General features: G+C 45.8%; 1 protein-coding gene across 1 annotated transcript in view; it reads right to left on the reverse strand.

The window, feature by feature from the left end:
* LOC120882942 (phospholipid-transporting ATPase IB) overlaps window positions 1–25238 on the reverse strand; it is a 401559-nt gene that overhangs the window by 348080 nt on the left and 28241 nt on the right. Inside the window, exons 2-10 of the mRNA XM_040266775.1 lie at window positions 18602–18701; window positions 18072–18170; window positions 17230–17275; window positions 16523–16563; window positions 12560–12633; window positions 10721–10790; window positions 9317–9444; window positions 8021–8132; window positions 542–707 (exon numbers count right to left, since the gene is read on the reverse strand). Of these exons, the coding sequence (XP_040122709.1) occupies window positions 542–707; window positions 8021–8132; window positions 9317–9444; window positions 10721–10790; window positions 12560–12633; window positions 16523–16563; window positions 17230–17275; window positions 18072–18170; window positions 18602–18701 (836 nt within the window). The remainder of the gene's footprint in view (window positions 1–541; window positions 708–8020; window positions 8133–9316; window positions 9445–10720; window positions 10791–12559; window positions 12634–16522; window positions 16564–17229; window positions 17276–18071; window positions 18171–18601; window positions 18702–25238) is intronic.

The raw sequence follows: 25238 nt of genomic DNA on the forward strand, positions 1-25238 counted from the left end.
AGACATATGCTGTAATTCCTAAAGCAACCACTAAGAAAATAACTCCAACACTAACAATCAAAAAGGAATCATCTGGGATTTTCCTGGTGGTCCAGTGGTTAAGAATCTGCCTGCCAGTGCGGGGGACGTGTGTTCAGTTCCACAAGCCTTGGGGCAACTGAGCCCATGTGCCGCAACTTCAGAGCCCACTCACCAAAAGTACTGAAGCCCACAGGCTCTGGAGCCCGTGTGCCTTCTCACAACAGGGAGGAGCCCGCATGTCAGCACTAGGGAGTAGCCCCCACCTGCCGCAACTAGAGCAAGTGTGCACACAGCAGTGAAGACCCAGTGCAGCCAAAACATAAGTAACTTTAAGAAATAATCATCTGAACATACAACAATCCCCAGATGAGTCCACCTTCACTTTATCACGAGACTCCTGTTCTTCTGGTTCTTCAAAAGATGGGCTTTGTGTACAACAGCCCAAGGGTGAAGAAGGAGAAAGGATGGCACATACTTGGAAGGATGGACCACGTCAACCAGCAGCCCGCCCAGCACGTACCCATCTTCTTGATGTACCAGTTCTTCCCTCCTTGAGAGCCGTTCCAGTACAGGGCCCCCACCGAGCTCACCAGGGCCATGACCAGGAGGATGCCGAACAGCACCAAGATCTGCACGTTGGTTACTTTCTCCACGTTCGACCTCTTGAGAGGGGCTTTGGTGGAATTCTGTACAAGAGCATTTAAAATCAATAAGGGTCACAGAACACACTCAGGGGCCAAGAGGAGGGGGAAAAGGAGGCAAATTCAACAAATTCAACAAATAAAAAGACCATATTTTCTTTGCCCAATAAACAAAGAAATTTTACAGTGTACTATGCGCCTCAATCAACATCTAGTTTTACATAAAGAACACAGAAGACACACTCTAAAAATCGTCTCAACTCTACCTGATTCAGTCTGTACTTCTTATGACTACATTTTAACAAAAAATTAGCTACTTGTGTGATCTTAGAACATGGCAGGTTCTACTTTATTTACATCCAGTTTTAAAGAAATCAAGATGTTGCTAATTGAAACAAAGATTCTACATCGGGAAAATCTAGAATCGTCAAAGGAATAACATAGCTCTGTAATTAACACATAATGAGCTATTTTTTAAGCTCAGTAGCTCAAATTTTAATTGGGGTGGTGCGGGTGGGAGGCGGGGAGACATACACAAACACACTCATCAATAATGCAAAACAGAACAGTAGGTGTCAAAAATAAATGGACAGACAAAGAGTTCATTTGGAAAACTGTGAACAAGAAACAAAGAAGAGTCAGGAAAGCTTGAGGAGCCAGGAGAATTCTGAACAGAGTCCTAAGATCCTAACAACAGACAGAATACGGGCAGGAAGCAACGACAAAAGCAGAAAGACAGTGCAGCCGTCTGTGAATGCTCATGGCCTGCTTTCTCACTGCTGGTGGGGAAACCAGCCCAGCTACACAATAAGCGAGTGAGTCCAGAAAGCTTCACTAAGACCAGATTTGAGGACCGGCACCCCACTCCAGTACTCTTGCCTGGAAAATGCTATGGACAGAGGAGCCTGGTAGGCTGCAGTCCATGGGGTCCCTAAGAGTCGACACGACTGAGTGACTTCACTTTCACTTTTCACTTTCATGCATTGGAGAAGGAAATGGCAACCCACTCCAGTGTTCTTGCCTGGAGAATCCCAGGGATGGGGAGCCTGATGGGCTGCCGTCTATGGGGTCGCACAGAGTCGGACACGACTGAAGCGACTTAGCAGCAGCAGCAGCAGCAGCACATCACCTTTGGAACTGTATACCCTCTGCAGTGGAAGAGTCAACACAACTGTTTGCACTGGACAGGTATGCACTCAAAGTCATTTTTTGAAAATCTCTGAAGGTAGCTGTGGTGAACAGAATAACGTTCCTCCCCAAGATGACCTGGACCACGAATACGTTACTTTATATGGCAAAGGGGCTTTTCTGGTATAACTTAGGGAGATTAACCTCAGTTCTCCAAATGGGCCCAATTTAATTACTTAGGTCTTCAAAAGCATAGAAGGAGGAGATCCTTTCCGAAATATAACTACAGACAAATGGCCGAAGAGATGCAATGCTGATGCTCAGAAGATGGATGTTATTGTTTAGTCCCTCAGTCATGTCTGACTCTTTATGACCCCGTGGTCTGTAACCCACCAGGCTCCTCTGTCCATGGGATTTCCGAGCAAGAATACTGGAGTGGGTTGCCATTCCCTTCTCCAGGAGATCTTCCCAACCCAGGGATCAAACCTGAGTCTCCTGCATTGGCAGGCAGATCCTTACCACTGAGCCATGAAGTCCCTAAGATGGATGTGCTTAGTCACTTAGTTGTGTCTGACTCTTTGCAACCCCATGGTCTGTAACCCACCAGGCTCCTCTGTCCATGGGATTCTCCAGGCAAGAATACTGGAGTGGGTTGCCATCCAAGAAATTCAGGCAGCCTCTAGGAGGCTGGGAAAGGCAAGAAAGGAGTCTCCTCTGGAACCTCCTGGAATGTTCTAAAGAGGAAGGCTGCTGGCCAACACCATGATGTGGATGAGACCCTCATCAGACCTCCGCCCTACAGAAGGTCATGTAAGAGCGTCATGTGGTCGTAAGCCACGGCATTTGTGCGATTTGTGGTAGAAGCAACAGGAAACTGACACAGTAAAACAGCAGATGGTGACAACCCTTCCTGGAGGAAGACAGAGCAGAAGCCAGGGGAGGACAGTGGGGGTGGGGTGGCAGGAGCTCCACGCCAGTCTCCTTCCACGAGTCCTAAGCCTTGTCCCTCTACAGGCAACACTGATTCTCAAGATCAGGTGATCTGAACGCTTGCAGGGCACTGACTGGCCATAAAAATGGTGCCAACTCGAGTCCACTCTCTCCCTCCCTCTTTCCAATCTATCGAACCCCAACAGAGCTAAGATGAAAATGTCCCTGAAAGTCACAACGTGAGAACAAAATCGAGATAAAAACGAGAGGCGACCCATTCCTACGTTCCATAGAGAATCTCAGACCACAGGAGGCTGAAACTTATCTGAATTCTATCCCCAAATCCAGGACTACTGTTACTATGGCTTTCTGTGAGGCTGGGGAGTCTAGGAGTTGCAAAGCTGGCGATTCTGTAGTCTTATAAGAATCAAACAGCATAGCACCATTTCCTTCATATATACTCTTTTCTCCATTTCACTTTCAGTTCAGTTCAGTTGCTTAGTTGTGTCTGATTCTTTGTGACCCCATGGACTGCAGCACGCTAGGCTTCCCTGTCCATCACCAACTCCCAAAGCTTGTTCAAACTCATGTCCATCAAATCGGTGGTGCCATCCAACCATCTCATCTTCTGTCGTCCCCTTCTCCTCCTGCCTTCAATCTTTCCCAGCATCAGGGTCTTTTCCAACGAGTCAGCTCTTCGTATCAGATGGCAAAAATATTGGAGTTTCAGCTTCAACATCGGTCCTTCCAATGAATATTCAGGACTGATCTCCTTTAGGATGGACTGGTCTGATCTCCTTGCTGTCCAACGGACTCTCAAGAGTTTTCTCCAACACCACAGTTCAAAAGCATCAATTCTTTGGCACTCAGCTTTCTTTATAGTCCAACTCTCACATCCATACATGACTACTGGAGAAACCATAGCTTTGACTGATGGACCTTCATTGGCAAAGTAATGTCTCTGCTTTTTAATATTTTGTCTAGGTTTGTCAAAGCTTTTCTTCCAAGGAACAAGAGTCTTTCAATTTCATGGTTGCAGTCACCATCTGCAGTGATTTTGGAGCTTCATTTTAGTTTCACTTTATAGTTCACTAAATTATTCATCCTTTGAAGATTTTTTTAAAATTTTCCTCTGGAATCTAAATGGAAATCCATCAGTAAAGGCCAACTTATCAAATATCATCTCAAAGTTGATAGGGTTGACATATCACCTTTGGCCTCATGGCATGAGCCAGAAGACCCGTTTCAAGACTGCCTACCCCAATCTTTTAAAAGTTATTTTTAATAAACGTTCATTGGAGATACAAGTAGCAAAAAAATTTACAATAAACATTATTTCTATGACTCTGTAAGTTTAATAACTTCTGGTCTCTCCCAGTGTTTGAATCCTGGCCAGTTAACTGGGTTAAGAGAAGCTGTGTTTCATTAAACACAAGAGCAACAGCCCAAAACTTCCGGCTTCAGCCCATGCACTTAGGGGAGACAAGATGTACGTGCTGACCCCCCTTCCCTAAGCATTTCTCCTTGTAGCGATGAGCCTGTAATAATGCAAGTAGGAATCTGATTTAAGTTCCTCTCCAAAATTCTCAGAAAATACTGCTACTTCTGAGTGATGGAGTTCTAAATAGAAACAGGCCAAAACATCAGATTTTGCAAAATCTTAAATCAGGCCTGAACTTTACACGTTTGAATCCCTTCTAAGAAAACAGTCAGCAAGGTACTAGTCAGAACAAGGAGCCAGACTGCCTAGATTTGAATCCCAGCTCTCTCTTACTGGGAATATAACTTTGGTAACTTACTTAGGCTCTGCACCTGTGTCCTCATCTAGAAAATGGGAACAACAATTCATATTCTTCATAGCACTGTTGTGAGAAATCAGTGAGTTCATAAATGCAAGTTTCTTGGGACAATGCATGGGGCACTATTTGCTGTTATTAATGTGACGGTATCTCTTTCCCATTCAATCAATCAACAGAAACAGCAGACATTGAAATATTTTTTACCAGTAAGTACTCTCCACATTAAATGAGGGAACTTTGAAGAGTGAAAGACATGGAGGTGAGAGGTGAAAAAAACAAAAAAGAAGAACCCTAGAGCAACAGTGTTTCCTCTCTGTGGTCAAGCAGCACAAGTACAGACGAGAAATGCTATTTCACAAACAGGATGGCTTCCAGCTATGTGTGTTATATTATATTCCTTTTAAAAGCTCATTATTTTCATTTGTTGTTTCAGCCCTAAAGGCACAGCAGCCCTGGCACAGCTGTTCCTGGGGCTTTCCATTATTCTGCACTTGAGCAGTCAACACGTAAGAAGCCTCACAAAGAGGCTTACCATATGCAGAGGCAAGGAAGGTGCCCAGCACACTGAGGGGACACAGACCTCATGAGTTCACTTAGTGTACCTTGTTCACTGAAGGGAGGGCAGAATCACTCTTGAGTGTCACTTAATTATCTCTTACCCCTTAGTTAACAAAGCTGTATTACCAACACACGGTCTAGAGAAACAGCATGCTTAGTCGCTCAGTCGTGTATGACTCTTTGTGATCCCACAGGCTCTAGCCGGCCAGGCTCCTTTGTCCATGGGATTTTTTCAGGCAAGAACACTGGAGTGGGTTGCCATTTCCTTCTCCAGGGAATGTTCCCGACCCAGGGATATAACACGCATCTCCTGAGTCTCCTACATTGCAGGTGGGTTCTTTACCCACTGAGCCATCGGGGAAGCCCAAGATTTCCGTAGAGAAACAGTACTGCGCCCTGAAAAAAGAACCACTCAGGGTATAAGGAATCTTAGCGAGCGGTCACATTTGTAAAATGCACAACCTGAAAACTAGCCTCAGGGCCCTGCCCAAATCTGAGCGGGTGCCTCATGCTCTGTCACTTCATCATAAAGACGGAGGTGAAGTGTGCCCGCAGGGGCTTCCAGCTCTCGCCGCTGGCTGCTGATGCCGGGCTGGGGCAGGGTGAGGACCCTCCGCAGGTGGCAGGGCGCTAAGCTATTCACGGAGATCAGGTCTTCCGCAGCCGTTCAAAACCCACACACTTTACGTGTTCCGATCAGCGCTGGTGGACAGGTGAGGAACTGCAGGAAGGCTGGAGCAGGTGTATCCCAGGTAAGCACAAGTCTTCATCCACTCAGGAGCTGCCTCCCAGCACTCACCAGCTCCTCTCTCTGTGAGCTGCCATGGACCCCTCCTGCCCAGCGCGCCCTCTGCAGCAACCCACCTGCCTCTAACACCAGGACTGCCCTAGGCCCCTAGGCTCTCCTCCCTGCCCCTGACTCACCCACGCTTCCTGGGAGGTCCCCCCGGCAGAGGGATCTCTGTGCAGACTCCCATGCTGCAGAAGACAGTGTTACTAAGCATCTACTCAGGACCCGCTAATACTCTGACACTTTCTTCCTCCAGTGCTGTGTTTAAAACCCACATGTAACATTCCTGCATTGGCTATACCACCTTCTGCCCCTTCCCCCAGAAAGTCCACCAACTCTTACCTCCCCCGATTCCCTGAAGACTCGAGCCACTGGCTTTGGTGTCCCTCTCTACCTGGCCCTCATCCTACAGTCACCAAATGCTGTGGTCCCTGCATCGTCCATCACTCCTCAATAGCCTCCGATAGCTTTCCTTTAGCATCCTACCCCCTGGGAATCAGGCCTGCGTCCCTCCACAAACCCTCTGCCCCGGGAGGTCAAAGCCAAGTGCCCTGCACAGAGACCTGTCACTCATCAATCTTCCTCCACTTCAGTGAGTCTCAGCCCTTCTAATCCCCCCAACCTTCCTCTCCTGTCTGCATTGCAGTGACCAGCTGGTGTCGACACTGGGCTATATCACCCCATTGGTCCTGCTGCTGCTGCTGCTAAGTCACTTCAGTCGTGTCCGACTCTGTGCGACCCCATAGACGGCAGCCCACCAGGCTCCCCCGTTCCTGGGATTCTCCAGGCAAGAACACTGGAGTGGGTTGCCATTTCCTTCTCTAATGCATGAAAGTGAAAAGTGAAAGTGAAGTCGCTCAGTTGTGTCCAACTCTTCACGACCCCATGGACTGCAGCCCACCAGGCTTCTCCGTCCATGGGATTTTCCAGGCAAGAGTACTGGAATGGGGTGCTATCGCCTTCTCTGCCATTGGTCCTAATCAATAGCTAACTCTCTCCTTCTATATCATTTGACCTTCAAGAGTGGACCAACACAACAGCCTCTGTTCTTCAATTCAACATCTAAAATGTGCTTCTTGGTATCTGGTCAAATGACATCTCCTAAGCTGGGCTGGTTGGCCTTCCGTATGGACCTGTGGGGGGGGGGGTGGGGGGGTGTGTGTGGGGGGGGGGGTGTGCATGCATGCTCAGTCATGTCCAACTCTATGTGACCCCATGGACTGTAGCCTTCCATGCTCCTCTGCCCATGGAATTTCCAGGCAAGAATACTGGAGCGGGTTGCCATCTCCTACTCCAAGGAATCTTCCCAGCTCAGGGACTGAATCCCCATCTCTTGTGTCTCCTGCATTGACAGGTGGATTCTTCACCACTGAGCCACCTGGAAAGTCCCCATGGACCCATGGCCCTCAAGAATGACCTGCATCGCACAATCATCTCTCCACTCTGCAATCCCCATCACTCCTCGGTCTATCTAACTCTCTGGGGAGGGGGGGCAAGACTGGACCTTTCACTTTTGTATCCACAGCCTGCCACAAGACATGGTACATGGTGGCCACTAAACACTTTTAAATCAAGAAGTATCACCAAACATGTGCCCCAGACGTTATACAAAAGGGCAGGCAAGTTGAAAAGCCAATCCTGATGATAATAATAATCTTAAAAAAATGAACAGGGTGAAGGAACAAAATCATTTTAGTACTTTTTCTCTTTGGTATAGGATACAAAGAACAAACATGATTTCAAACTAACTGATTTTCAACTGCCTACAATTCAGTTAAATAAGACAATTTCCTATAAAATCTCAATCAATCGTGCGAGAAGGAGAAGTAGAGAGAAAAATAAAGAAGTTAGAACAAATCCCGTGCCTTAAGTTTGAAGACAAAAAAGGCGAGGACTGATTGTCCCATTAGATCCAGAAAATAAAGATGGTGGATATTTTAGGCAGGAGGTAACAAATACCTGATACAATAAAAGAAAACCAGGAAAAACCACCTGGGACCAAAATAAAGACCCCTCCTTTCCAAATTTAGGTTCACAGACAAAACTCGAGCCTCTTAAATGCAACATATGCATTTTCCACCCTCTGCTCCATAAAAAAAAAAAGGAAAAAAAGACTAAAATCGGCATTGTTTCTCAGCACAGAAATGTTTTACCTGCATGAGCTTGGTGTCATGTCCAGTGTAGACAACTATGCCGAAGCCCCATTGAGTATTTCTAAGCTGTGTGCCTCTCAATAAGATCTGGTCCGGCCCAAGGGCAACAGGACTAAAAACAAGAAACAATATTTATATTCAATGAGAGTTCCAAAAAAATGAGCATGAGCTTTCCACTTAAACAAAAACCCACAATAAATGAAGTATTTCCTTTAGTCAAATTCAGACTATTTCACTGGGACACAGGGGCCATAAAGGTTACCACTGGCTTAACCTACCCCAAAAGAGACCCACACAGAAAGGCTGACCTCATCCATTCATCAAAACAGAAAAGGTTTCTTTTTTTTTTCCTTTAAAACATTAAGAGGAAATATTGTCTCTTATAACTCTATTAGGAAACTCAATATCTAAAAAGGAACTTGCTAAGATAACCAGAAGTTTATCAGTTTATAGATTATAGGGAAAAAAAACCCCAAACACCAAAGCTATAATATCAGATCTGTCAAAGATGACTTCATTAAATAAAAGCCTGAGTGAGAATTTAGAAATTTTAAAAGATAGTCTACAGAATTGCTCTGCAGACTGTATGAGACCAAGAAAGCTGTCACACTTAAGAGTTGTCAGAGTTATCTTAGGCTGATTCCTATAGCTGGGTCCTTCCCTTTGGGTCTGTTCAAACGTGAAGGTGGGGAGCGCTAGTAAGAGGCATGGTGATGAAGGATGAGCAGAAGAGAGACACTGCACCCCAACATAATGACACAAAATGACTCAAATGATAAAACAAATGCCAAGAGTAGAGTGACAGAATACAGACAACAGGGCCGTGAACATTCTAATGGGAGGACCGCTGTTCCTTTCACTTAACTTGCTAAAAGCATAGCCTACTTAGAAGCAAGCAAAAAGACAGATAAAAAGGATGTTTCTCTAATAACTGTTAGCCTTTATACACTTCAGACACCTCTCTTCTGCTTTTCTGCACAACTCTATGCACTCAAAACCAACTAGACTTTTACCTGATGGGTAATACACAGAGACAGACACACCAGGTGAGTTTTGTGAACCTCATTTCAGACTCTTGTGACATTTCCTTGCCAAAAATCAGGTCTTTCCTTAAATTTCAGGGAAGGCTTAAATTGATTTAAAATGGTGTTTCAAAAAAAGCTCAACATGGAGAAATCTGTTTTAAAACATTACAAAACCAGAAGACAAACTGATATTTCCCAAAGCTCCTATATATAATTCTTAAGTCACGTGAAAGAGTAAAATAAAAACCACTAAGACAAGAGGAAGTGGTACCTTTTCCCATCCAAGTTCAAGTTCCCGGTGAAGTCGTAGAGGTGGCGATTGGGCCCTTCGCACTCTATGGTCCCAGACAACTTCATCAGCACCTCCCTCGTCTGCATGTCCGCAGTGTGACTCAAACCCTAAAATGTTCAACCCCAAGAGGAAACTGAACACAACCTTGCAGGCTTAGGAACGACACTCAGCACCCCCACTGTTAACCCAAGGGGAAGACTGAATCAACTAAGATGGAATACTTTTGGGGGAGGGGGATCCTCAAACGTATCAACCCCTTAGGATGGGTCATAGGTGACTTTGGCCCCAGCAACCGAATAAAAAAGGTTCAAAAAAATTCAACAAAGCAGAAAGTCAAGACTCTACTACTTTGCTGACACATTCATACTAAAGTCGTAAGTTGTTGTTGTTCAGTCACTAAGTCCTGTCCAACTCTTTGAGACCCCATAGACGGCAGCACACCAGGCTTCCCTGTCCTTCACTGTCTCCCAGAGTTTACTCAAACTCATGTCCATTGATCGGTGATGCTATCCAACCATCTCATCCTCTTTTCTTCCTGCCTTCAATCTTTCCCAGCATCGAGGTCTTTTCCACTGAGTCAGCTTTTCGCGTCAGGTGGCCAAGTATTGGAGCTTCCGTATGGTAATTAGCACACCAAAACACCTTACAGAAAGCGTCCTTCATTAGCGGTATCCTGACATGACCATAAACACAGCATAAAGGACCCCTTTAATACACCGTGATGTGTAATGCCCTGTAACTCTTCTCTAAAGAGAAAAATAAAATGTCTAAGCCAAATATCTAACACAGAAATGAAAAATATGTGGACAGAATCATCAAATTCCGCTTGGTACTGCAGAAAACTGAAGTGTCAAAATGAATCATTGTTCGTTGAAACTTAAAACTTTTCTAGTAAAGACTAATCTCCATTCAAGAATTAAAATAGATGGTAAGAATAGCTTTATTTAAGAAATGGACATTTCGTACACTGGAAATCTACTATACTACTCTCTAGAATTAGAATCTCCATGAAAACAACAAAGTCCAGTAAGGCACCCGGAGCCCATCTGGGTCCTCTGTCCACTGCACGTGCTGCCCACTGTCTCTCCCAGGATCCCTTTCCAGCCACCAGAACAGGTGGAGAGTCCAGTAAGATATAAGCCAAGACATGGCTCCCTGCGTGGCCTGCGCTCTAATGAAGCCCACTTTTTCTAGTTTTGTCATCACTCCCAAGGAATCCCTCTCCTAACCGTGCTCTTCCCACGGATCCTATCAGGGTGAAGGCATAATCTTTTGTGACAGAACGTTTTGTTCCCTCTGGGAACAGCACCGACGGTTAACCTGTAGGAAGCGCCTTTACAACCTGGGCTCCGTGTCGATGCAAGTGGTAAAGGGCCACGTTACCTGACGTATTTTAAGGTTCGTCTCCCCGTCCAGATTGGCTGTTTCAACGTAACACATTGCCTGAGGTTCACTAAGGAGAGAGAAAACAGAACGGCCAAGTTGAGTAAGGTCCACTCCGGCGCTTGACAGCTGACAGAGCCTCCACCATGGAAACTCTGCTGGCGGACCCTCACAAGGGTGTCAGAATCAACCACCGCAGGAGCAGCAACTGGCCGGGCAGACAGACGGACACTCTAGTCCAGTGACCCGCCCACAAGGGCCGCACACAACAGCACCTGACCTCACGTGGGCAGAAGTAACAGAGGAGGAACAGAAGGGAACAGGCACATGATGGGAAGTATACAAGATGTCCCAGCTAAGACCGGCCCAGTGGGCTCAGGGACCCTGAAAGTCGGAGGCCGGCTTGCCCTTGACCACAAGAGCTGCCTGCCCACAAGAGCCGCACACGCAGCTTCTGAACGAGATCGCGGCCGGAGGAGCTGAGAAACCAAGGCAGGGGATTGCAGGCCTTTTCTTTCTACAGTTTTTATTATGTCTACAGGCAAGTTTTTACTCAAAACACCTAATTTCAAGGACAGAGAATTCAAAGAAGAAACATAAGCATGGCAGAGACTACTCCCCGAGTTCAGATATTCAGATCTGGGCAGCAGAGTTCGGGGTTAAGAGAACAGATTCTATGACCAGCAGCCTGGTACGGTCTCCTGGCACTGCCTTTCCTGGGGGTGTGACCTCGGTCAGCTGTCCCATCTCTCTGCATCCCATGATTTCTCATGGACCAAGTAGGGATGTCTAGGGTTGCTGGGAAGGTTAGATGGGCTAACGTGCTCAGCAGGTGGCTTGGCACCAACACCAGCAAGCACATGGGGGACGTGACGTCTGCTCAGACACGCTGCCTTCAAACCAGGCTTTCTGAGGGTCACATCCAATCCTCATAACCCGAACTATCAAGTGATCAACGTTTTACTATTTCTGAGTTTCTTGGTTACTGATCATTAGGGACAAACATGAGCCCTGCCCCAGCGTATACAGTGATTTTCCTGCTATACAGGCCTGGGGTGCTTTTATCAAGCTTCTTATCTCAAGGAGAAAATTCATGCTAAGGCTTAAAATCTGACAAAATGAGTGATCCGGTCCCATAAAAGAAAGTCTGTCTGCGCTCAAATTACACACACCCAGTGTGACAGCTGATTCCCAGCAGCACATCGGTACAGCATCTAGTTTAACCTTGAGCTCAAGTTCAAGTGTATTCTTATCCTGATTTGGGCTTTTCTTCTCTGACAGATGTCTTTGTGTCATCCAGGGGAAAGTCAAGGACTCAGATGTCTATCATTTATGGCCCTTGGTGATGACACCTCCGTGACACAAATTACCTAGAAAACAAGGCAAAGATGCTTGGACAGAAAGGGGGCAAAATATGGGCCATCTGCAAGTCACATGGACACTGAGAAATGCCTGTGGTCTCTGAGCCTCTAGTGAACGGAGGCCTGGGTTCTGGGGAAGGCTGCTGGGCTAGACCCTCCATCAGAGCTGGTCCTCAAGTTTCAGAGACTCTGTGACCTCGATGCTACTCAACACATCACTCCACTGCTCTGAAATGTTTCCCTACCAATGAGGAATAGCCCAGAACAGCCATGAGATGAAAATGAATCAAAAAACAGAAAAGTTCAGGAAAAAGTACAATGTGAAGGCAGGACAACGCAAAGGAGTAAAAGGAGGAGAGTGGGAGGGGGTGGTGACCCGGAGATGGACAGAAGGTGACCGGAGTCCTCTCCAGGCACCAGGGGACACTCTACGGTTCTCAACACCAACTTCAAAGCCGTGCCCACGAGCCCACCTGACCTGGAGGAGAGGAGGACCACGTCTGCTGGAAGGTACTGCCCGTTGACGACTTTGACGATGTCTCCCACGGCCACCTAGAACCCGGGGACAAGGACACAGACCCATGAGAGACAAGGAACTGCAAAGCAGTTACACACCTGGAGGAAAAATTACTGTGTAACTGTGCTATGATGTTCAAGGCAGAGAAGCTCAAATTCTTCTCCTCGACAAGAGTAAGAACATTTCAATACAGACGAATGGTAATACTGCATTTTTACAATGATGCTGAACGTAGGAGCAGGAGAAGAGAGATGAGTCACATTGATCAAGGTCTCACTTTCTCACAGCTATTCATCCACTTACAAACACACACATGTCCATCCCCATGGCTGTGGACAGCAGGGCAAATGGCCAAGTGCACAGATCCAGAGCCTGTCTGGATCAATCCCCCTTCCCCAGGACTACCCCTTCCCCGTGCGTGTAAACATTTGACGTTCATATCCAATTTAAAGGCGAAAGAAAGGCAAATAATTAAAGGAGATCCCATAATGAAGTCAAAGACGACACATACCTATTTCGACAACCAGCACAAGCAGAAGTACTTACAAAAACTGAAAACATTTTCTTAATGTAAAAACATTTTATGTGAATTGTTTAATTACACAAAAGAAAATCAGAAACAATTAGTTAAGGCAAAAACTAGAAAGGAAAATTCTCATGTTTTCAAAAGAAAAAAGGCCATGGATTTTTTTTTTTAGTTCAAAGTGGGAGGACAGGGAAATTATGGCTTTCCCTTGTCTTTGCTAATGGGGTAGAAATGTTTCTTAGATTTAAAAAAGTACTAAAAAGTTTCTTATATATGAGAAACTACTTGGAATTTCATTTGAAAATAGTTTTCTGTCTTGTGTTCTGATGTGCAGTTGTCCCTTACGTGTATAAGACTGCCTAGAGGAAGGTTTCTTAAGGAGGGAAAGAGCCCCCCAAAGGTCCCTGAATCCCCTCTTGCCTCACAGGGCTGCTCATAGCTCTGAATAAGCGCAGAGGAAAAAAGAGCCAGGGTCATGGAGACCCCCCTGAAGCTGCTGCTGCAGCTGAAGAACCAGGACAGCCGACTCCAGCTTCCAAGTCTCAGGCTCGAGTCACGGTGCTTGAGGACCTGAGAGGCAGCCAGCTCCTCAGGCCTGACCCCCTCACCCCGCACATCACCGCAACCTTTCATCACCTGTCCTCTCACACCTTCTCAGCCTCACTGAGCAGCTCTGCAGATGCACTGGCTCTCCATCCACCTCTAATTTCGCCCAGTTAGCTCTTCACTGCCCAAGAAGGCGATGGCACCCCACTCCAGTACTCTTGCCTGGAAAATCCCATGGACCGAGGAGCCTGGTGGGATGCAGTCCATGGGGTCGCTTAGAGTTGGACACGACTGAGCGACTTCACTTTCACTTTCACTTTCATGCATTGGAGAAGGAAATGGCAACCCACTCCAGTGTTCTTGCCTGGAGAATCCCAGGGACGGGGAGCCTGGTGGGCTGCCGTTTCTGGGGTCGCACAGAGTTGGACATGACTGAAGCAACTTACCAGCAGCAGCAGCAGCAGCATCTCTTCAAAGCAACATCTGTGAAGCAAGCATTTCCTGACCTGAACCAGTGTGTCCAGACCAGGTATCCCTCCCTGATGGCCCGGGCATCTGAAGCAGGCCCCATCCCAGGGCTCAGTGTCCATACAGCATCCTGTTTACCTGCTCATCACATCCACTACACCTGTGGTTCTGGAGTGGGATTCCCAGACCAACAGCATCAACTTCACCAAGGAACTCTTAAAAATGCAAATTCTGAGGCCCTAGCCTGGAGTTGCTGGATCAAAGGGTCTGAGAGAGGAGTTTAGCACATCACTGGACCAGCCTGCCAGGCAACTGGGGTGGCAGCTGAAGCCTGACCACTTAAAACCTCTCCAAGGGCAGGTGCCAGGCTTACTGCATTTCAGCTCCTAAGACTGCCTCTAGTCCATGCTCTTCATGCTTCATGCTAAGTTGCCTCAGTCATATTTGACTCTGTGCAACCCCATGGACTGCAGCCTGCCAGGCTCCTCTGTCCATGGGATTCTCCAGGTAAGAATACTGAGTGGGTTGCCATGCCCTCCTCCCGGGGATCTTCCCTACCCAGGGATCAAACCCAGTCTGTTACATCTCACTTGCATTGGCAGGCAGGTTCTTTACCACTAGCACCACCTGGGAAGTCTGGTCCATGCTAAGAGATCCAATTAAATAAGCACAATGCATTTTTAACTGAAAGCATATAACAGGTATTTGTTTTGTTTTGTTTTTTTCTCCTCTCTCAGCAAACGTGTGTGGGAAACAGTAATGAGATTTAGGAATCTGAATCCATCTGCTCCTAGATCCAAAATTCTGAGCTCATCACTCCAATTTCAAGTCATATCGGGAGATCCCAAATTCAAATAATTCTCCACTCTGGCCAGGATGACTGCCTTTCCGAGGAGGGGGCGGGGAGTGGCAGCAGGGACTTTAGGGAGAGAAAAGCCATTCCTCAGTGTCTGGGAGGTTTTCAAGTTTCTCTAGTACTGGGAGCATTGCCACCCTCTGCAGAGGCAAGAATTTCCAACCACTTGACAGAGGGCCATCCCACCTCCAAATGAGATACAAGTGAGATCCGTCAGTATTTACAATACAGGACCTCTGGGTGTCTATCAGGTTAAGGTGCTATCATGTAACTCTGCTGCTGCTGCTGCTGCTGCTAAGTCGCTTCAGTTGTGTCCAACTCTATGCGACCCCACAGATGGCAGCTCACCAGGCTTCCCCGTCCCTGGGATTCTCCAGCCAAGAACACTGGAGTGGGTTGCCATTTCCTTCTCCAATGCATGAAAGTGAAAAGTGAAAGTGAAGTCGCTCAGTCCTGTCCGACTCTTATCGACCCCATGGACTGCATCCCACCAGGCTCCTCGGTCCATGGGATTTTCCAGGCAAGAGTACTGGAGTGGGCTGCCATTACCGGGGGCTTAATGTAAGCCAGTAACAGAGTTAAAAGAAAAGAACTACAATGAAGGCTGCATTACCACATCTCGGGCATCCTGAAGACTCACAAGGTTATAGAGACATTTTGAAACATTGCTTATTAAATGCTTAGCAAGAGAAACTATTGTAAGTCACCCTTCTAAAACACAGTCTTCTTCTGAAATGAAGATAGTCAGCTTTGCATCTTGGAATCATGAGTCACACTCCAAGAACATCTTGTGACCGTTAAGCTCCAGTCACAACAGACACTCCCTGAAAAAGCCAACTTTAGTAGACATGAAACACCCAGATGGCACAGCAGATCCTTTCCCAGTCTTCAATTTATCACTAGCAACAACCGCATCACCGGGCCGTTCTCAAGCCCTGCCAGCCCCAACCTCCAGGCGTGTGGATGCAAAGCCTTCTTGCTCTTGTAAAGCTAAAAGCATCAACAACTCTCAGCCTCAGGACCAACACAAGATGATTCCAAACCCCGACTCCATCACTTCCGATTTAGTGCTAATCAGACCCAAACACTTTCCACCAAAAATGTCAGAAGTGAGAATCTCAAAAGTTAAAAAAAAAAAATCTTTAAAAAATTAAACTGACACTAAGATAGCAATAGAAGACGAGAGGAAAATGTTTCTTGAACTGGGTTTAGGAACTAGAAAATGCTGTGAATTTTCAGAAACAACCATCAAGAGCAATGAATTTCCCAGCTCTGAGAGGACACCTAGAAGATCCAGGAACAAAGGATACACACGCCCATTCTAGGGAAGTCTCAGGGGAAAACCACACTGCCACACTTACCTGAAATGGACATGGCTCGTGTCTTAACACAAACTGGATTCCAAAATCTACAGTAACAATTAATTACAAGTCTCCAAGGCAGTACTTTCTGGCATATCTGCCATCACAATATTGTAACTATCCTCCAATTAAAATACATAAATTTAAAAAATAAAATCAGTCTTTACCTCTTTCCACACAATGGTTTGCCACATACCATTCCTTAACACTGACAAAGAAAAACAAAACAATGTATTGGTTAATAATGATGATAATCAGAATAACACCAGCTTTCCAAACTCCAAAAGGCTCCTTTTAAAATTCCACTGATTAATTCCAATACGCCATGTCCTTAGACATAAAGGTGTAACACCACCACTCCCCAAAACAGAGCCCCATCAAGATACTTACATACCATATATACAGCAATGCACACACATAAATACATGTGTATGCAAGGAAGTTACATCTGTGTAAATTTAGCCCATATGAAGTAAAGGACATCACTGTGCTGCTACAAGATTTTACCAAAACACATATGCACCCCTTAATAACACAGAGCTACTGTTCTAGAAATGCTAGAATAAGCAGACAGAGGTAGGGAACAGTTGCAAAGCCAGAGTATGAATGCTTTGACTTTTCACGGACATAAAGTATGTCTCACTCCTGAAAACTACCATTTTTCCTTAAATTCTACACAAATCCTGTTCAAATCTTAACTACCAGGACTCACCTTCTGTTGGACTTGTCTGTCATTTTGCTATTTTTAATGTATTTTATAGATTACTTCCCTCAATTTCTCTCAACACCATTAACTACCAATTTAAAATACCTTAAATACAAGTCTTATTCTTGAGTTTTCTAGCAGAAAAAATGAGTCAGCCTGGAATCTTACCTATGGTTTTCTTTTTGTTAACTGCATTGTCTGCCTTATGTCGCTTCTGTTACAGAAAGAAAAAAAGATATTAGTTTCAAAAGTTCCAAATGAATAACTGAAACAGTGAACAGTAAGACTGGGCAAAAACAGGACAAAGAAGGCAACTGGCAGGAACACTAATGTCCTAAAATTCAGTTCGAAGGTCAAGGTCACTCACTAAATTCAGAGGCTAACACAGTAACAACAGATGAGATTTAAATGCTTATATTTTGGCTATCGCAAGGAACAAGCACTTTGATGCATAAACCTTTTACTCCTAGATTGTTGTAGATTGAACAAAAGAATTATTCTACATGATTCCCAACAAACAACTGAGTTCGTTTTATTGATAAAGAACTTTATGGATAAAGTACCTTGGCTTTGATTTACATTGCCTTTATTCATTGATCTATTTCCAGGAAAATGTGTGTGCACGTATGAGAGAGAGGGGGAGACAGACAGACAGGAAGGGGAGAAGAGAGAACCTGAAAAGAAGACAGAAAACAGAGGAGAGTATGAGCCAGTGAACCTGGAGACACTGAGACAAGGATGAGAGAGAGAAGAGTCTTGGAAAAATAACCTCAGTGCTGCTGCTCTAGACAACCTGACCTCAGTAAACACAGACTGAACTACTTCTGTCTCACTGTAGGGCATTTCTGACATTGCGTGCACACGTTTTCTCCCCCCAAATACCATCACAAGCCTTGAGAGGCTGGTTAGCCTACAGACCAATTTTTCTGTCTTAAAGACTCCAAAGCAACAAATAACTTGTAAGTTACAGTCAATACAATGTTGTTATTATCCAAAAGCAAAAAACTTACAAAATCTTCTACAATCTCTTTGATGCCTGCGATTGTTAAAATAATGATCAATGGCACCAGGGTGGTGTATCTTCCTGTTGGAGATACATCTGGAATTTGCTGTAAGATAAAGAGACCAAAAGTAGGGACTGGGCACGTTAAAATCCTCTCCATGAAAAAGAAAATACAGTACTCACTCCTCACTCTTCTGTAGTTCTATCCATTCCTGTCGCAAAGTGATTACCTTATTTTAAAAACTAGCTAAGTGTGTTACATGTCTTTAAAATTTTACCCGACATCTCTGTGTTTGGAACAAAAACAGGGTTAAAGTGGGACCTCACAATCATGTTTCAATGCCTCTTTTCACAACTGCAATTCCCTTAAGCAAACACCTAAAGAATTCTACCTTTGTGCAAATATCGCATTCATGCAAACAGTGATGGGATGAAGGAAGCAAACTTCATCAAGTATGACAACACTTAGTTAAGTGGCCTTTCAGCAAGAACTTATTTTGCATGCAATTAAATCTATGAATTTTATATAAACCTCACCTGTAATAAGGCAATGAAGAGGAAGAAGGCATTGGCAGCTCTCCTGATCTGCTCATACAAGAATCGAGGTAGAAACGTCACCACGCTGTACTTGGCCGTACTGTGAGGGCAAGGGACAACACTGCTATCAGGTATAGACAGAAATTCTAAACAATGAAAACAAAGATTCCAAAATAACACGAGTAACTGTAAAAACAAAATATTTCAAAAAACTCAGGATAAGAACATTGCTGTGCTGGCCCACTCCTATGAAGCTTCATCGTGTCAAAAGACATCTTTCCTAAGATAATCTTCTAATGTGATCTTGGCTTTCAAACTGATGGATGTGTGTTTGGTTATTGCCACACGGTGTAAGCAGGGACATGAACCCACCTTCTGAGAGCCTCGGGCTGTGAACAGAGTGAGCATGCAAATGATGTTTTTAAAGATAAAGACATGTGTCAAAGATCACAAAACAGAAAGAGGCACACGTTTCCAGTGCAATAAGATATGAACACAGAGAGGTGAAGCATCAACTAAGAAACTCACAGTCAAGGGAGAATTATCACCCTGGGACTGGTGATGCACTAGAATTCTCATCACACAGTTGCTGATTCGATGCAGAAAGTCAACTCTGCCAAGCATGGTAACAGGTGCAAGGTTGGCCATTTAATGTACCTCTCTGGGCACTCACCACAGACACTTCATCCCACTTCCACACATCCTTCACTCAGACACGTTCATCCACATTCCAGCTTCCACAACATGCTGTGCTTCCATGCGGTGTCTCCAGGACTAAATGGTCCTACCCATCTTACCCTCCCATGAAGTCTGGTCCAATTCGAAGGCTCCTCCCCCAAGTCACAGTGTGGTGTTTACACCTCCGTTTCATAGTCTCTGCTTTGCTTTGTACTATATTTACCTACTCCCAGAATAGACTCTGGGAATAATAAGATTATTTACTTAATGAAAAAAAAAAAGAAAGAACAAACCCAAAATGGAGTCACCTGTGCTCCACATCTCCAAACCAAGACTCAATGCCAGATCTAACAGATGAGTTTCAGCCTCTCTCAGGAATGTATTCTCAACCAGTCTGGAATCACCTGCTGAGCACTCGGGAGGTAATCTGCCTGACAGACCCCCATGCTGTCCCCCCAAAGGAAGGTGACCATTGTCCCCAACAACCTATTTTTTGCCAGCAGCCTCTTTGCCTGCTCCTATCTGCTTATAAAAGTCTTCCACTTTGCCCAGCTCTTCAGAGCTCCTTTCTATCTGCCCAATGGAATGCTGCCCAACTCATGAATCATTGAATAAAGCCAATATGATCTTTAAAATTTACTCACTTGAATTTTTTTTAACAACTTCGACTTCATATATTCCTGGCACATAGCAGATAATCAATGAACTGTGAAATAATGAAAAGGCCTGAACTGGAGATCTGAGGGATAAAATGAACCATGCCTCCTTTAGCTGCTCAAAGGCTCATCCATAAAAGTACCTGCCTGGGTCCTAGCTCACCTTCTGAAGCCAACTCTTATCTGAGGTACAGTCTCGAGAGATTTTCTAGGGTTAAAATACACTGATGCTGAAGCTGAAACTCCAATACTTTGGCCACCTGATGCGAAGAACTGACTCATTAGAAAAGACCCTGATGCTGGGAAAGATTGAAGGCAGGAGGAGAAGGGAACAACAGAGGATGAGATGGTTGGATGGCATCACCGACTTGATGGACACGAGTCTGAGCAAGTTCTGGGAGATGGTGCTGGACAGGGAAGCCTGGCGTGCTGCAGTCCATGGGGTCACAAAGAGTCAGACACGACTGAATTGAACTGCAAATACACCTCAGTTAGAAGCACCAAGCACAGAAGAGCCAAGGGCTCAGAAGATAGGCCACCCGAAGCACAGGTACTCCCAGAATACCTGAGAGCGACCAGACCTGGGAGGGCAGAAGGAAACGTGAAACAGATACTCAAGCAGCACAGCAGCCAGAGGCCACCTGAGGCAGCTGAGAGGTGGCTCCATGGACCATCTGTGGCCACTGCCTCAGGCAAGAATGACGGCGACAGCCTGGGGTTTCGTTACACGGTGATTACCAGCATCCTTGAGTTATCTTCAGCCTTCTTCTGCGGAAGGTGCCACGATATTGTGCTTCATCACAAGAAACATATATTTGGACTTCACCCCAGTTTCTGGCACAGAGCTCCCAAAACCCTGGGGACTGCCATAGTGTTGAGAGAGAGATAAAGGTATCTTTTGTCACCTCAATGAGGTGACTCATGGAAAGCCCCTAGGATGCTGGCTGGTTGCCAGAGGAACCAACCACATGATCGGAGGGTTGGAAATTTCAGTCCTGCCCCCTCCTAAGAGAGACGAGGGGCTGGAGATTGACTTCAATCACCAACAGGCAATGATTCAGTGATTCATTCAACTGTGTGTTTGCCATGAAGCCTCCGTAAGAACCCAGAAGGACGAGCTTTGGAGAGCTGGAGGCCTGAGGGAAGATCTGATGCAGCGATTCGAGTCTGTACACCATCTGCTGGCAGAGTTCCTTCTTCCTCAGTGAGGTGACTCTTTGTTCATCAATGCCGTCAGCTGATCTGACAAGGTCCACCTCCATTACCGTGGGTAACCTGCTTTATTCACAGCCCATCAATTTAAATGTAAGCCTCATCCAAAAGGCACCTTGGAAGAAACATCTAGAGACATGTTTGGCCAGATATCCAGGTGCCGCAGCCCAGCCAAAATGACATGGGAGGTTAACCATCGCGTACATATCCTGATTTAGCGGGGCCTCCCTGTGGCTCAGACGGTGGAGAATCTGCCTGCAACGCAGGTGACACAGGTTCGATCCCTGGGTCAGGAAGAGCCACTGGAGAAGGGAATGGCAACCAACTTCAGTATTCTTGCCTGGAGAATCCCATGGACAGAGGAGCCTGGCGGCTTACAGTCCGTGGGGTCGCAGAGAGTCAGACATGACTGAGCAACTAACATCCTGATTCAGTGGGTCTGACATGGGTCTCAGATTTTGCATTTCTAACAAGTTCCCAGGTGAGACCAGAGCTGCTGGCCTGAGGAGCACAGTTTGCATGGCAGCTACCCCTGAGGAGGTAGATGTATTCAAATCTCACATTTGAGTTCAGTCCAGCTGAACATTACCTGATGTAACAGGACGGGAGATCTTTACCATCACTGCCCCAGGCGAAGAACACGTACAGGATGACCTGGGGGAAGGAAGAGCTTCCCAGCAGAAGAGTCTGTCCACCGGGTGAGCTCACTAACCCCACCACGTCCCCCCTCAGTCTGCAGGCGGCAGCACGCCTGAGAGCCTGGCCCAGCGGCGGCTCTCAGCGAATCTCAGGCACTGAGCGAGTCCGCAGGGCCTGGGGCAGGGGGAGAGATGCCCAGGAGGAAACAGAACAGGACCCTGTGGTTCAGTCCATCTACACACCTGACAAACCAATATTTGCTGAAATCGGGTGGCATGGAGAATGACCAGGGGCTTGACAAAAGTCCACCCATCCATCCACCCATCCACCCACAGGTACGTCCCGAGCGCCATCCATGTCCCAGGCCCTGGGCCGGGCACTGTGGGAAACCGGAGGGTCACAAAAGCATAGTCTCAAGGGAATTACATTCTAGAGGAGAGTGAGATTTAAAAACCAATGCATGGCAGGATAGATGGTGATGAATGCCATGGAGGAAAACAGACCAGGGATGGAGGGCAGGGGGAGAGGTTGCTTTCAGTGCTGATAAGGGACCATGTCGCTGAGAAGGTGACCTGTGAGCAAAGGCCTCTCTGGGGACCTGACTCAGCAGGGCAGGAACTTGGCTACATGTGCGGTGGACACACGCCTTGCGGAAACTCTCACAATCTGGCAAGTGTGGGAAACAACCCATCAGAAAATATGGCCTGGAGAAATGTGGGTCAGGGGCTCCCCATCCATCACGTCACAAGCACTTACAGAATCTGACCTCCAGAAGGCAGCCCCAGGGACCAACCCTGAAATGATGTCTGAGTGCGAATTTTTAGCTGGGAGAAAAATTCAAGTTGATTTCCAAGTTCAGTTCAATTCAGTCGCTCAGTCGTGTCCGACTCTTTGTGACCCTATGAATCGCAGCACACCAGGCCTCCCTGTCCATCACCAACTCCCAGAGTTCACTCAGACTCACGTCCATCGAGTCAGTGATGCCATCCAGCCATCTCATCCTTGGTCGTCCCCTTCTTCTCCTGCCCCCAATCCCTCCCAGCATCAGTCTTTTCCAATGAGTCAACTCTTCGCATGGGGTGGCCAAAGTACTGGAGTTTCAGCTTTAGCATCATTCCTTCCAAAGAAATCCCAGGGCTGATCTCCTTCAGAATGGACTGGTTGGATCTCCTTGCAGTCCAAGGGACTCTCAAGAGTCTTCTCCAACACCACAGTTCAAAAGCATCAATTCTTCGGCGCTCCGCCTTCTTCACAGTCCAACTCACATCCATACATAACCACAAGAAAAACCATAGCCTTGACTAGGCGGACCTTAGTCAGCAAAGTAATGTCTCTGCTTTTGAATATGCTATCTAGGTTGGTCATAACTTTTCTTCCAAGGAGTAAGCATCTTGGAAATCTAAAAATTCAACAGCTGTTCAAAGTGTAACTTCCCCAGATAACAAGCCTCCAGAAACCCAAGAACCAAACTAGCTTATACTCTACATGTGAACAGTAAACGCACACTGGAATGTTTTCCTTCTCTGGCCCCACACAAATAAACTTCTTGCATGAGCCTAATGTACCTGAACTGTTCAACGTTTGCTGGAAGAGCAGGATTCCGTTTAAACCCCTTCACCCCTGTGAGCTGGCCAGAGGCTCTAACACCCTGTTCTGGTACCCTTCACTCTCCCCAGGCCCCTGCAGAAGACCTTCCACCTTTCTGCTCTCACATACTCAGTGAGAAAGAAGTTCCAAATTACCGGAGGAAGAAGACATGTCCTCAGTCATTCATGTCCTCATAAACAGCTTCCTTCATTTACCCCTTCATTCATTTATTCCATTTATTTCAGCTTCATTCATTTATTACATTTATTTCAGCTTCATTCATTTATTACATTTATTCCATGGAATGGTCTATGGGATGCTCCAGGCCAGAATACCGGAGTGGGTAGCCGTTCCCTTCTCCAGGGGATCTTCCCTACCCAAAGATCGAACCCAGGTCTCCCACATTGCAGGCAGATTCTTTACCAGATGAGCCACCAGGGAAGCCCAAGAATACTGGAGTGGGTAGCCTATCCCTTCTCCAGCAGATCTCCCAACCCCGGAATCAAACCAGGGTCTCCTGCATTGTAGGCAGATTCTTTACCAGCTGAGCTATCAGGAAAGCCCTATTTACCCCTTCAGTTCAGTTCAGTTCAGTCGCTCAGTGGTGTCCGACTCTTTGCGACCCCATGAATTTACCCCTTAAGAGTCCATTATTCTCTAACCCAGACCACTCTATGCAAAGCCTCCAGGAGCCCCCCCTGCCACTCTCATTGACACCTGGCCTCACCACACACCTAGGACTCACCAGGAGGACAGGCCAATGGACAGCCAAGCCCACTGTCCTCTCCCCTGGCTGGGACTCCTGATGTGTTGTCAACCACCCCTCCCAAATTATATTCTGGAAATCTCAAATGCAAAACCCCCTCTTAATCATCAGTGCCCATCCACATGAATATAAGACCACCTCACTAGAAAGTTTTACCTCATTTTACTAAATTTTACCTCATTTCACTAAAATTTTACCAGTTGCACACCAGAGGTTAATAAACTCATTTCAAAATGTTGACATGCTTATTTTCAACACTTCTCTGAATTTTTGGTCTATAGCTGGGAAACAAGTACTAAATACTGCCTGGCCTCATGCCCTGGACCAGAATGTAGTCATGAGACCAGCAGCGCTATTAGTGCTATAATTATTTATAGCCTTTATTATAGATCACGCCAGCTGAAAGATCAGCCTAATCTTTATAACACACATCCAGTGAGAAAAATGGGTTGAATTTTAATCAGCTTATAAATATACCTTTGAAAATTAGATACCCTCATAATTCCTATTAAACAGTATGAGAGTCTTGTTCCTTTCACATTCCTAATTTGGTTTTCTTTACTCAATACATTATTCAGTGAATGGCTTTGGCCATAAAGCAATTCATTTTGCATAGAAACATGGGCTGAGAAGAAGATAACAGAGAGAAGATAGCATCTTGAGCACGGTACTTGCTGCCAAGCAAGTCTTTCAGTGCAGAAAACTCTTAGGTAAGCATTCTCAAAGGTTGGACGTTAGATACTGATGGCTAACATCTTTAAATGCAGCACCATGTAAGAGTAGGTTAGATTCATCTGCTTTAGAAGAAAACGTGTGAACTTTATGCTGTAAAATCAAATGGAAAGGAGTTCTGAGACTCATTCAATTTTGCATCACAAATCTCCAAGAATCCTTTTCCATGAGAATTCTCATCTTCAGTAAAAAAAAAAAAAAAAAAAAAACACCAGATACTTATGAAACTATCTGTCTTGAAGGCAGATAAGCACAGAAGCGGTCACAGTTGAGGCCCGATCCTATCACTGGGCCACAGAAAGAAAGCAATACGGGTCAGTCCACTGAATTACAACAGCCTTGGCCCTTTGCTCAGAATTCAGTATAT

Source organism: Oryx dammah, unplaced genomic scaffold (genome assembly GCF_014754425.2).
Source record: "Oryx dammah isolate SB20612 unplaced genomic scaffold, SCBI_Odam_1.1 HiC_scaffold_24, whole genome shotgun sequence".
In the NCBI taxonomy this organism is placed as follows: Eukaryota; Metazoa; Chordata; class Mammalia; order Artiodactyla; family Bovidae; genus Oryx; species Oryx dammah.